This window comes from Heterocephalus glaber, unplaced genomic scaffold (assembly GCF_053883595.1).
Source record: "Heterocephalus glaber isolate CG9 unplaced genomic scaffold, H.glaber_assembly_v1.0 deba00001553, whole genome shotgun sequence".
Classification (NCBI taxonomy): domain Eukaryota; kingdom Metazoa; phylum Chordata; class Mammalia; order Rodentia; family Bathyergidae; genus Heterocephalus; species Heterocephalus glaber.
This window is the reverse complement of record NW_028258344.1, coordinates 18,011,944-18,025,946: the sequence shown is the minus strand read 5'-3', so window position 1 is coordinate 18,025,946 and position 14,003 is coordinate 18,011,944. Positions and strand designations below refer to the sequence as shown.

Sequence of the window (14,003 nt, the reverse complement as noted above, 5' to 3'; positions counted from 1 at the left end):
ATCATATAATGGATTTAAAAATAGTAATTTTACCTGTTGGAAAAATGGATCCTCACATGCTGCTGATAGAATGGTGAATTAGTCTTGCCTTTCTGAGGGAAGTTAGCCTAAGTATATAAAGCTTAGGTCCATTTCTTTCTAAAGCATAACTAAAAGATAAAGAAAAATAGAATATTTTTCATTAAATAAAATTACACATTTTATAAGCAGAAAAAGTCAAGTATATTTAAGGGACTCACAGATACAAAGTTTGGCCTGAAATGCACAAACTAGGTTTGAACATAAATAATATGTATTAAACAGCTGAAAAAAAATCCCCAGGGATATGGAATCAACCTGGATATTCATTGACAGATGAATGAATAAATGTTGTACATATATACACCCTGAGATATTATTCTGCCATAAAAATGAAATTTTGTCATTTGTAGCAACATGGATTTAACTGTAGGGCATTATATTGAGTGATAGAAATGAGGCACAGAAAGACATATACAAATATTCTCACTTATATGTGTAAGGTAAAAAAGATAAACTTCAGTGTTGAGAAAACCACATTTCACTAATTCACTTTACTTTTGTCTCTGAACTTAGTGATAAATATACTTGCAGCACTGAGAAAAATATTTAATACTTCACATGTGCAAAGTAGGGAATTGATAATGTCAGTTTCATATTTTGCATTAAAAATGCTGGCTTATAAATCCAATGGTACAGAGTTTGAAACTTTTAAGAACAAGTTTTTTTTTTGTTAACTTGCTCTAGTTTTATGAACTTGTGTTCTTACAGAATAAAATCAAGAAAGCAGGTTTTTTAAAAAAGTTGATTGTAAAGAAATGGGAATGCAATAGTAGTTACCAGAGCCAAGGAAAGGTATAGGAAACGGAGAGATGAAGAGAAGGTGGTGACAGGTATGGTGCTATAGTTGAATAGGAGGAAGAATTCCTAATGTTCTATAACACAATAAGATAATTGTGGTTGACAATAATAATTGACTGTTTCAAAATAGCTAGCAATAAAGAGGATTTTGAATGTTTCCAAAACAAAGAAATGATAGTCGCAGGTGATGGATATGTGATATACCAGTTAACCCTGATCTGATCATTACGTGCTGTATACAGGTATTAAAATATCACATATAACTATATGCAATTACTATATGTCAGTTAAAAATACAAATAAGATTGTTAAAAAGAATATACTGTACTTTTTTGATTTTGGTAGAAGTTGCCAAATTACCCTGAATAGACACTTTAACAATTTAAATATCTACCAACAATGTATGTATCAGATTCCTATTTTGCTACAGCCTCAGCATGCTGTCAAGCTTCGGGATTTTTGCCAATCTGATAGCTGAAATAGGGTATTCAGTATATTGTAGTTTTATTTTCCATGTCTCCTATTAAGAATGAGACTGAAAATATTTTTTGTACATTTATGAGCCATCTGTGTACTTTTTCTGTTAATGATATGGGCATCTCCACTGCCCATTTTAAAATTAGACCGATGAAGCTCAGTGGCGCCACGCCTGCTGGGCAAGCACAAGTTCCTGAGTTCAATTCCCGGCACTGCAAACAAAACAAAACAAAATTAGATCACTGGTCTTTTTTATTTTTTGAGTTGGTAGGATTGTTTGTGTCTGTATGCCTTTGTAATATGACTCACAAATATTTTTCCTATTTTCTTTGCTTATGGTAGAATTTCCTTTTAAAGTTTGGTTTTTCAAGTATATTTGAATGTGTTTAATTTTTTACTAATCTTTTTAAAGACTTTTGTTTTATAACATTTATAATCTTGGCATAATTAATAATGCCTCCCCTAATATGATATTATAAAAATTCTTTTTAAATTCTGGAACATTTATAGTAGTTTCATTTTTTAAATCTCTATATCTGATCTGTTCAGGATTTATACTAAAGGCATGGATCCAATTTTATTTCCTACTACTTTGACACTTCACTGTTATTATGTACTAAGATCCTATATAAATTTGACTTTATTTTGAACTTTTTATTCTTCTTGTTCATCTGACTGTTTATTCATGCATCAGATTTTGCCCTTGAGTTTTCATTGTATCTTTGTTTTTTTAATTTTTTTTCCCCCATTAACTTTATTGGTACATTTTAGGTATACAATACAGTTACATTCATCATTGGGATCTCGTACCATTACATGAGTCTCTTGGTTCTTATTTTTTTTCCTCTTCCCTTGCCCTCCCTTCACCCCCTCCACCCTTCCCTATTTGCAAAGACCTTGTTTCCATTTTTTTCCACTCTTTTCATATTTTTTCCTTTCCCTTTTTTCCCTTCCCCTACCCCTCTCAATTCCTCTGCTCTTTTAGACCTTTTCTTCCTGTTACACAATATCAGTTATACATTTTTTAAATTACAATATTAAGATCTAGGAGACATTACCACAGATTTTACAGAATTTAAAAGGATATAGAAAGCATATTACAAAAATTTTTTTGAAATAAATTTGACAACTTGTAAGAAGTAACTTGGAAGACAAATTAATGAAACTAACTCTGGAGGAAATATAAAATTTGAATAGCACCTATTAAAGAAAGTATATTCCTAGCTTGAAAACCTACCTATATGACAACAGCAGGCTCATAAACATTTTAACTGATAAATTATATCAAACAATTAAAGCAGAAAAAAGAAGGACCACTTCTCCCCTCATTTTAGGAACTCAACATTGTGCTAATCCTAAAACTGGATAAAGATAATAGAAGAAAAAAGTATGAACATAGATAGAAATTTGTTTAACAAAACAAACTATTGGAAGTCAAATCTGGCAGGATGTAGAAAGTGGTTTTGTTATAGGGATGGCAGTGTTGGTTCAGCATTGGAAGATCCACCCCTAAAAGTCATCATTTTAACAGAGGAAAGGAAAAAGCCATATGATCCTGTCAGTAGTTGGAGAAAAAGTATTGGACTAAATTCTACAGCTGTTCATGGTAAAAGCTATCAGGAGACTAGAAGTAGAACAGAACCTTCTTAACAGATCAAAGACATGTACTCCATACTTCCAGCGAGAATGCCTTGTATGAATGGAGAAGATACGATGCTTTCTCCTTAAGGTGGGGAACAAGGGCAGATATGCTTACTCTTTATCTGTCCATTAAACTTTGAAACCTAGGCCCCACCAAAATAGTCTGGCAATAAAATGACACAACTAGGATAGGATTGGCAAGGTGGGAGCAAAATCTTTATATGTAGATGAAATGATCATCTACAGAGAAAATACTAAGAAATCTCTAGGAGCCCCTAGAACTTGTACTTGAATTTAGCAGGATTAGAAAACACAAGGTATATATAAAAATTCAGGTCTGTGTTTACTTGCTATAAATGAAGAATTGGATATTGAAATTTAAAAGTTATGAAGGAGTACAAAGGACCTAGAAAAGTTAAAAACAAAAACAAAAACAGTGTTGGAAGACGTTTAGTACCTAATTTTAAGACTTCTTCTAAAGCTACAGTAATGAAGGCAGTGTTGGTGTAAGGAAAGACATATAGATCATTGGAATAAAACAGAGAATCTAGGAATAGAACCACACATATATGGTCCACTGAGTTTTGAAAGATTATTTAACATTAGCATTTTATAGAATATAAACTCAATTCAAGAGCTGAGGAAGAGATAGTGTTTTCAGCAAATGGCACTAGAACACCTGGTATCTGTATATAAAAAATTAACCTCAACCCTTTTTTTCCATACATGAAAATAACTTGAAGGGATCTATGAACCTAAATAAGAAAGCCAGAAGTATAAAACTTTAAGAAGAAATTATAAGGGAAAATATTTATGAATTCAGGGTAGGCAAGAACTACCTAGGATACAAAAACCATGATGTATAAAAGAAAAATATTGATAAATGAGATTCCATCAAAATTTAGAACTTTAAATGACATCATTAAAATGAAAAGTAGTTCTTAAACAGATCATATTTACAATGCATATAACCTATGAGCAGAATATATAAAGAATTCTTAGAGCTCATTAATAGACAACCCAATTAAAATGTAGACATAAGAAGATGATAAATAGCCAGTATAGCACAAGGAATGGTGTGCAACTCTAGAATCAGAAAACTACTAATCAGTACAATAATAAGATTGAATTATACACTCATTAGGGAGATGAAGTTAAAAGTTTTAAAAGCCTTGTTGTGACTTTTTCTTTTTGTTGGATTCTCCCCCTTTGTGTTGAATTTGTCACGCCCAATGGATTCATTCTGCTGGGTTTCCTGGGGTTGTGATCCTCATTGTCTTTTTCTAGGGTATTGTCTAAAATTTTTTGGAGTGCCGGTTTGGTATTCATGAAGTTCCTGAGGTGCTCTTTATCATGAGAGTATCTTATTTCTCCATCAATTTTGAAAGATAGTTTTGCAGGGTACATCAGTCGGGGTTGGAGGCTGTTTTCCTTTAGGGCTTGAAATACATCACTCCAAGCTCTTCTTGCCTTGAGGGTTTGCATTGAGAAGTCTGCTGTGATTCGAATGGGCTTTCCTTTGTATGTGATTTGTTTCTTTTCTCTCACTGCTTGTAGAATTTTGTTCTTCTGTTGGATTTCTGGAATCCTAACTATTATATGCCTATGTGTAGTTTTTTTTTTTATTAAGGCTAACTGGAGTCCTATATGCCTCACTTATCTGTATGTCAAGTTCTTTTCCCCTCCTTGGGAAGTTTTCTGCCATCACTTCTGTGAAGAGTTTTTTTATGTCATCTGTACTCTCTCCTCTTTCTTCATTGACTCCAGTCAGTCTTATGTTATTCTTCTTTGTATCGTATAGCTGCTGCTGGATTGATTTCTCCTGTTCCCTTATAATTTTAAAGCAATTTTTCTTTACCTGGTCACTAATTGCAATCTTACCTTCTATATGTGAAATTCTATCCTCACATTGGTTCATTCTGCTGCGCAGACTTTTGATGGAGTTTTTAATCTCTTGGAAATCTGTTTGTATCTGTTTTATGGATTCCATTTGTTTCCTATGTTGAGATTCCATCATGTTCCTCAGATCCTCTATTTTTTTATCTGTGTCCTCTCTAGATTTATTAATCATGTCTTGCACCATGAGCAAAATCTTTGCTGTTATCTGAGTAATTATTTCTGATTTCATTTTTCCCAGATCCTCTTTTGTTGCCCGTTCAGAGAGTCTAGGTGGTTGAGTATCAGATTGTTCCATCTCATTTCCCTTTGGGGTTGCTGTAGGAGATCCAGAAGTCTGTTTTTGTGACTTGTTTCCACTGGGTGGGCAGTGTTTCTGGCGCCCACGCGGCTCACCTTCTGAGCCCTAGGAGCTGGCAGCAGGGGAGCTTCCTTCCGTGTTCTGGGACTGGCTCAGCTTCTCTGCCCTGGGAGCCTGGGATGGCAGCAGGGGAGTTTCCTTCCCGGTGCTGGGACCGGCTGAGTTTCTCTGCCCTAGGAGCCTGGGATGGAGGTGGGGAGCTTCCTTCCGGGTGCTGGGACTGGCTCATCTTCTCTGCCCTAGGAGCCTGGGATGGAGGCGGGGAGCTTCCTTCCAGGTGCTGGGACTGGCTCACCTTCTCTGCCTTAGGAGCCTGGGATGGAGGCAGGAAGCTTCCTTCCGGGTGCTGGAACTGGCTCACCTTCTCTGCCCTAGGAGCCCAGGATGGAGGCGGGGAGCTTCCTTCTGGGTGCCGGGACTGGCTCACCTTGTCTCTATGGGTTAGAATTGTATCTGAATTCGTATCTCAAGATGCTCTGAATCTTAGGTTGGTAGTCTTTGAAAGATGATTTATTATTACTTAATAAATGCAGTCTGATTGAAAGATCCTTGAAACATGGTATGGATAGAAGAAAAACAACATGCAGAGTCCCTGAGAAAAGGTTGGAGAATGTCTGGGTTCTCATTTTACAAACAGGAAAATTGAGGCTTGGGTGATTTTGTAATTTATCTGAAGACACTTGTTAGAAGTTAGTAGACTTGAAATCATGTCTACTGGTTCCAGAGTCTGTGCATTTGCCACAAGACAACAGTTTTTTCTAGTGGGTATACTACTTACTGGTAGTCAAGGTACAAAATGTTTTTAAGAAATTCCACTAAAATTGAGTATGCGTGTTTTGAAACAATTTTATATTATCACATATCAGAATCATTCATCTCCTCACTGTCTCTCTGTCTCTGTGTCTCTGTGTCTCCCCCCTTTCTCCTCTCTCATCTCTCCTCTCTCCCCTCTGTTTCTCTCTCCCTCTCAAACCACTTAGGGTGTTTTATAACATGGAAAATGTCCAAACTATTATTTCAGATACCACATTGATATCTGGGTGGGTCGTATAAAAACACTAAATGGCTGAGAAACTATGTGAAATGTTTGTTTTAACTGTTATTACATCAATGGAACAGATATCTGCATTACTTGATTTTTTTCTTTAGTAATAGCCCATTTTAAAAAACATCCAACAGGCTTTTTTGGGTGATGTTACTGAAGTGTATTCCTTCATTCCAAGCTTTCTGGTTTATATTAAGATAATTCATAGACTAATAGAGCACAGAAATTCTGTAGTTCCTCTATTCTAATTCATTTTACAGATGGAGAAAGCTAGGCTAAAGAGGCTTTCTGTTGCCCTCAACTCAAACCCAGATAGACAGCTGAGCCTTAGTCTAGTGCAGTTACTCCTCTGTTCTTGTTGTCATTACTTTTTGTTATATTTTGTGCCAGTATTGAATGTCAGGCCTTTTAAGATCATTTAAAAATTTAATTATGTATATTTTGATTGTAGAAAAACATGGGGTCTAACCTCTTAATAAATGCAGTATTATTAACCATAAACACAATGTGGTATATATAGCAGAGCTCTACAACTTTTTATCTGTATGACTGAAACTCTGTATCCATTTAGCAATTTTCCATTTTGTCCTCCTCCCAGCTCCTGACAAGCACTGTTCTGTTTTCTGTTTCTATGAATTTGTCTAATTCAGCCCCCTGCTGTAAGTGGAATCATGCAGTGTTTGTCCTTCTGTGGCTATTTTAGTTAAAATAATGTCTTTGAGGGTCAGCCATAGTAACAGGATTTCCTTTTTTATGGCTGAATAGTATTCAACGTTGACATACTCTTTCTTTTCCTTTCATCCATTGTTTTTGTTATAGCTGAATAGTACTCTGTGTTGATAAACTCTTTTCCTTTCATCCATTGTTTCTGTTATGGTTGAATAGTACTCTATGTTGATGTATTCTCTTTTCCTTTTATCCATTGATGGGCATTTAAGTTGTTTCTACCTCTTGACTATTGAAAATAATGATACAGTGAACATAGGAGTACAAATACCTCTTCTAGATCTTATTTTCAGTTAATTCCTTTGGGGAAATATTTAAAAGTGTGGTTATAGTTGTATTTTTAACTTTTTGAGGAACCTCCATACTGTTTTCCATAGCTACTGTACCATTTTGCATTATTGTTAAAATTACTTCATATCCTTGCCCACATTTGTTATTTTCTGGTTTGTGTTAATAACAGCCATCTCAATAGGTGTGTGGTGATTCCACATTGTGTAAGTTTAGATCTAAAATGTCCCCCAAAGTCTGATGTGTTTGGATCATGGGCTGCTGTACTTATCAGTGGATTCAACAGCTGAATTTGTGGTTAGGAGGTGGGACCTGGGTTACTCCGGGCATGACCTGGAAAGGTGTGTTCTTGCTCCCAGCTCTTCATTTCACCCTCTGCTCCCTGGCTGCAATGGGTTGAACATCTTTTCCTCTGCCATGCCCCTCTGCATTTTGGTTTTTGCCTTGGAGCCAGCTGGCCATGGACTGAAACCATGAGCCAGAATAAACCTTCTTTAGGTTGTTGGTGTTGGGTACTATGTCCCAGCGACAGGAAAGTAGCATTAGCTATTAAAACACACTGTGGTTTTGATTTGTAGTTCCCTGATAACTGGTGATGATGAGCACCTTCCCACATACCTGTTGGCCATTTGTATATCTTCTTCTGTAGAAATGTGCTCACATCTTTTGCCTGGTTTTAGATTGGGTTATTTGGGTCTTGTCATACTGATTTATAAGAATTCCTTATATATTTTGGAGATTAACCCCTTATCAAATATTTGGAATGCAAATATTTCTTCTCATTCTAGAAGTTGCATATTCATTCTTTTGTTTCCTTTGCCATTCAGAACCTTTTTAGTTTTAATGGAATTCCACTAGTCTATTTTGTTCTTGCTACTTGTGCTTTTAGCATCACACCCAAGAAATAATTGCAAAGGCTGGTGTCATAAAGCCTTTCTCCTATGTTTCTTCTAGAAATATAGTTTTGGGCCTTATGTTTGCTTTTTAATACATTTAAGTTAACTTCTGAGTATGGTGTAAGCTAAGGGTCCAGTTTCATTCTTTTGCATATAGATGTGTTTTCTCTGAGCCAGATTTTGAGAAACTATCCTTTCCCTCTTTTGTAGTCTTGGCACCCATGTCAAAGACTATATACTTTCATTTCTTTAAGTCATGTTCCCCAATTCTTTATGTGTTTCTTAATTTTGAGCTGGGAGGCTGTATTTTAAAAAGTCACCACGTCCTCCACTCTTTATAGAGTAACTCATATGGGAAAAACAATCAGCAATCATCCTGGATAAGATTCTAGGGGTCTGTGAAACATCTTTTAGGAGATTGTGATTTTTCTGGGCCTGTGTGCAATTTCTTTTTTCTTTTCTTTTCTCCTTTTTTTTTTCTTTTTGGTACCAGGGATCGAATTCAGGACCTTGCACTTGCCAGGCAGGCAAGGTGCCACTGAGCTACATCCACAGCCCCCTGTGTGCAGTTTCTTAGAGAGATTTGACAGTTTCTTTTTTAAAGGTTTGTAATCTCTTACTCTCTTAATATCTGTGGCATTGTAGGTTTTCTGGTATTACAACAGCAAACTGCTCTACACTCCTCCATCTCCATTAGCCAACCAGATATCCAAAGTATGCTCACTCCGCATCAGCAGTCTGACTCAAGATAGATGCTAGTCTCCTTGAGAGAGCTGGAATGCTCAGTGCATATTTCATTCCTTTCCCTTCCTCCTGAAGGCGAAGCCTCAAGTTGTGTGCCTTTTTTTTGATCATGCTGAGCTATGCCAGCCACAGCAAATTGGCCCCTATTCTTTGTCTTTGTCAGCAGCCTACAGGTATTCAGATTATGCTGGTACTGTCAGCACTCCAAGTGAAGTGAGACAAAAGCTAGTCCCGAGGGCAGCCCTCTGGAAGTCCAGAACATTGCATGCACACCCCACAAGTCTTTACCCAAAGGAGAAGTTTCTTATATGTAAGAAGTATTCTTTAATATAGGATAGTCTAATCATTCACCCATTGAAGGATATCAAGTGGTTTTCAGTTTGGGCAGTGTTGTAATGTTGCTCTGCGGAGGACATATTCCTGAGATGTAGGTGGTTGCCTGAGATGACAGTGGATCTGTTGCTAGGGATCTGCTGCTATCGCTTTCTGTTGTTATGTCTTGTGTTTCTGTTAGTATCATGTGTAGCTGTTAAACTCCACTAATTGCTGACTGATTGTTCTGTTGTTTTTGTGAGATCTAAATTGTTCTCTGTCTAAATTTGGGCCGCTTTGCAGGATAGTTTTTGAGTTTGTTCTGACACCAAAAGCATTTTTCGTAGTTCTCTCTGGTTCATTCTGACTAGCTGCTTTATATTATAGCTTGTAACTTTCATGAAACTACCTTATGCATATGAATTGTTTACTACCAAACTCTCCATTGTTTTCAACAGTACTATTCTTGACCTTTCCCACATTCCATATCAAATCAGGAGCTTATTTCAAGCAAATTTGGAGCTTTTTGTTCTTAGGAACTGCCTCTGTCCATGGGCAAAATTTCGGAGACACAGATTAAGAAATCAAAACTTATGCCCTCTTCTCTTGGGGTGAATCCCTGCTTTGAGATCAGGGTGCTGGGTAGAGGAAGAGTAGTCCCTGATATTCTTGGCTTTTCTTTTCTAACTTGGGACCTCATACCTATGAAGAAGCTAGGAGAGGGATATCTGTTCTCAGATATTCTCAGCCTGTTGCACCTACGCATAGCCTTCACTATGAATGGCATGATAGCTGCAAGGAGGAAGGGTCTTCCAACTTCTTGGTTGTGTACCCCCAGGAATCATTAATGCCAACCAGGGAAACTTACTTGAGCTTCTGGAATTTTCCAGTTTTTATTTGAATTTCATTATGTTGACATGATTGAATTATTGGACACAAAATTGATGTCAATCTCAAGTCCTTGAAGATTGGGCTGACATGTAAATCAAAGCCCCAAACTCTCTCATTTATGCTTGTTTTTTCTGACATGGAAAGTCCTCATACTAAGTAATCTCACTAATATATATTATCTAGGGGCTCACTGTAACTCAACTGATGAGCATAAACTCTTGTATGGTCCATGTGACCCCACTAGGAATAACAAAGATACTCTTGTCACTTAGGAAATGCCAAGGATTTAGAAGCTATCTCCCAGGAATTGGGGGCAAAGGCCAACCAAATTCTTTATTACATAGGGAGGTGTTTTCTCATTTGCTGAATTACCTTCGTAAAATTTCCAGATACTCTAAAATTTTAGTTTTTGCCAGTTACGGTTGTTGGGGACAAGGTCCTTGGATCGTATCTTTTGGAAGTATAACTTTCTGCTTTCTTTTCATTAATGTTTGCATGATATTTTCCCCATCCTTTCATTTTCAGCTTGCCTAGGTCATTATATTTCATGTGAATTTTTTATAGAAAGCATATAGTTGGGTCAGTTTAAATCCACACTGCCCAGTCTCCTTTTAATTGGTATATTTAGATCACTTACATTTAATGTAATTATTGATAGGGCTTAAGTATGCCATTTTATATTTTTTATATTTGTTCTGTTTATTTTCTTTTTCCTGTCTTCCCATGGGTTATGTGACCACTATTTAAAATTTCATTTAGATGATCTAGAATGTTTTTGAATGTGTCTTCTTATAAAGCCTTTTGAGTGGTTGCTTTAGGTAATGTATTATATAATAGTTTCTCCTTATCTTCAGGAGGTACATTCCAAGGAAAACAGTGGAAAGTTTGTGTGTGTGTGTGTGTGTGTGTGTGTATAAAATTTTTTTCCTGTATGTCCTGCAACTGCCCCAGAATACTAGAATTAATCAATTCTTCTATGTCTTATTCCTTGGTGCTTCCTTTGTATCACTACTGTTGCACTTTGGGGCCATTGTTAGGTAAAATAGTGGTTATTTGAACACAAGTGATACTATCTAATTACCAAATGACTACTTAGTGACTAGGTGGGTAACATGTATGGTATGGATGTGCTGGACAGAGGGAGGATCTTTGAGTGGGATGAACTCAGCATCTTGCCTCTGGAGGTTTATATCTCTTGTGAGTTTGGGGAATTTTCGGCCATGATTTCTTTGAGTACTTTTTCATCCCCAACTTCTTCTTTCCTGTAGCATGGATGTTAGATCTTTTGTTATAATCCTAACTGGTGCTTGAGGCTCTAGTTACTTTTTTCCCAGATATTTTTCTCTGTCATTCTAATTGAGTAACTTCTGTCATTCAAACTTATAGTTCATGGATTCTTTCCTTCTCTGTGCTACTGGACCCATCCATTGCATTCTTTATATTGGTTGCGTATTTCAGTTCTAAAATTTTCATTTGGTTCTTTTTATCTTCTTTTTTTTTCTTTTTGTCAAACCTTCTATTTACTAGTACTTTCTGTATTTCAATGTTTTCAGCTTGTTCATAGTTGCTCACTAAAACATTTTTATCATGGCTATCATTTTGGCTTGTGTCTAGATGTCTCCCCAAAGCCTCATGTACTCAAAAGTGGGACTTTTTCAGAGGTGACTGGATCTAGAATCTGTGATGCTGGGATTAAGGGTGGGTGTGTGATTACTAAATTAGTCCACTGATTGGTTTGGCACCTGCCCTAAGCCAAGTAGCCTAGATAAAATATAAAAAGGGCAGAAAGGAGCTGCTATTGTCACTTGTAGCTTGGTGTCTTCTGCCCGCCATTGACTTGTTTCTCCTCTGTGATGCCCCTCTGCCATGCCAGCTTTGTCTTGGAGCCACCCAACTATGAACTGAAATTTCTACAAACTGTGAGCTAAATAAACCTTTCTTCCTTTAACTTTTGCTCTTGAGTATTTTGTCTCAGCAACAAGAAAAGTAACTAAGATGGCTGTTTTAAAAGAATTTTGTTAGATTATTATATCTGTGCCGTCTTGCTTTTGGAATCTTTTGTTTTTTCATTCAAGTTGAGATCTTCATGATTGTTGGTATGACTACTGATTTGAAACCTAGTTATATTATGAGACCTCATCATATTTAAACCTTGTGTTTTTACTGTGTGTGTGTGTGTGTGTGTGTGTGTGTGTGTGTGTGTGTAGGTGAGAGAGGAAGGGAGGGAGGGAAGAGGGGGAGAGAGAAAATGAACATTCTAGCAGATGAAATGAGGGATGCTATCTGTTATTGCTGTTTGGCGGTATAAGTCCAGGTTCCACTCTGCTTCCATTGACACCCAAGGTAGGGGACTCCTTATTACTGCTAGGTGGAGTGGAGATTCTGACCCCCACCCACATGATCTGTGCTGACATCACAGTGGGATGACCTTGTTCCTACTAGTCCTGACTCTACTCTGGGAGAGAGGGCAGGGGTGACTGGTTACTACCAGGTGTAGGTAGAAACCCAGGCTCCCTGTGTGGTCTTCTCTTGACATTATGGGATGGGGTGAAAATACTAGCTCCTTGTGCAGCTTTATCTGACACTCTCATGTCAGGGAAGTTGGGGCCTCAGTACCCTCAGCTTTCTGAGGGTGGAAGTTCCCACTCTGGTTCTGATGACATGAATAAGTGTGCAACAGCAGTTTTTTCTGTATGTTTGGCTGGACTCAAGTGAGTTTTGCTCTAAGTTGTCTGTCTTGCTAGCCTCCCCCTTTCTGTTCCTAAAAACTGAATTTGTTATTTTTATAAGACAGTTTTTAAAACTAGATAGGTACTTAATATTTATATGTTTCTATTTAGTTCTTTGTATTCACAGTATTGTGAATTATTTCATGGGTTTCTGAGTAATAGATAGATTAATTTGTAATAAATTGTTAGAATTGGGTCATATAAAAGGAAATGAAAAAAAGTGTTAAGTGGGTTAGGTTCTTTTATTCTAAATCTGTGCTTAAATTGTTGTTATGCTAACCTAATACTTGATGCTACTTCCTCACCACAAATAAAACTTTGAAAATGACCAAGCCCATTATTATAACATCTCTTCCAAGAGGTCACTTCACAGTGAGAAGTTTTTTTCTTGAAAAGTAACTTTCCCCTGGTTTTTATCTCCAGCTTTTCTGGTAGTGCTTATATTGTGTATAAGGAAGACTGGTTCGTTGAGCCTATAAAATAGATCTGAAGTGAAGAGATAGGAAATACCTCATTTTAAGTTAAGTGTTTGAACAATTTTTTGTTTACATTGGTATTAGACTATTTCAAGTAAACAGACTTATAAAACTTGAGTGTATAGATGTAAAGAACAAAAGTTCTTGTTTTTGTTATTACTGATTACAAGGTAATTGAATGTGTTCACCCTATAGCCAGGGGCCTGTGTGTTAATCCCAACAGTTACCTCTTGCTGGCTGTGACCTCATCAACAAGTCACACAACCTGTCTGCCCTCAGCTGTAAGATGGGGATGATTGTAACCCCTGTTTCATAGGATCATTTTGACATTTACTAAGAAATATATGCAAATCATTTGAACAAGCCAGAGATCTAGTAAGTAATATATGAGTTTTAGCTATAATATTGCTGTTGTTACTGTTTTGTGAGCTCCTTAAAAGCACTGACTAGGAAGAAATGCTCAGAACCCCAGCAGAGGAATGCTGTGGTGCACTGTTTAGGGTGATAATCTAGTATGTGTTTTTCCTGCTTATATAATCCATTTTTCGGTCTTTGGACACCACTGTACTAAGGAAGCAGTTACTAATGGAGTTTTTCTGTAAAGAAAAATGAGCAATGAGAGCGATCTTTGTTTCAAGCCAC

At 36.8% G+C, this 14,003-nt stretch overlaps 1 protein-coding gene across 14 annotated transcripts in view; it reads left to right on the top strand.

The window, feature by feature from the left end:
- The window catches only part of Stau2 (staufen double-stranded RNA binding protein 2), a 282,856-nt gene that overhangs the window by 140,528 nt on the left and 128,325 nt on the right, over window positions 1–14,003 (top strand). For 12 of the 14 annotated variants that reach the window (XM_087190484.1, XM_087190479.1, XM_087190483.1 and 9 more), the window contains one exon: window positions 8,703–8,813. The exons of the other annotated variants lie outside the window; for them this stretch is intronic. In XM_087190484.1, the coding sequence (XP_087046610.1) occupies window positions 8,703–8,813 (111 nt within the window). The remainder of the gene's footprint in view (window positions 1–8,702; window positions 8,814–14,003) is intronic. 14 annotated transcript variants of the gene reach the window in all.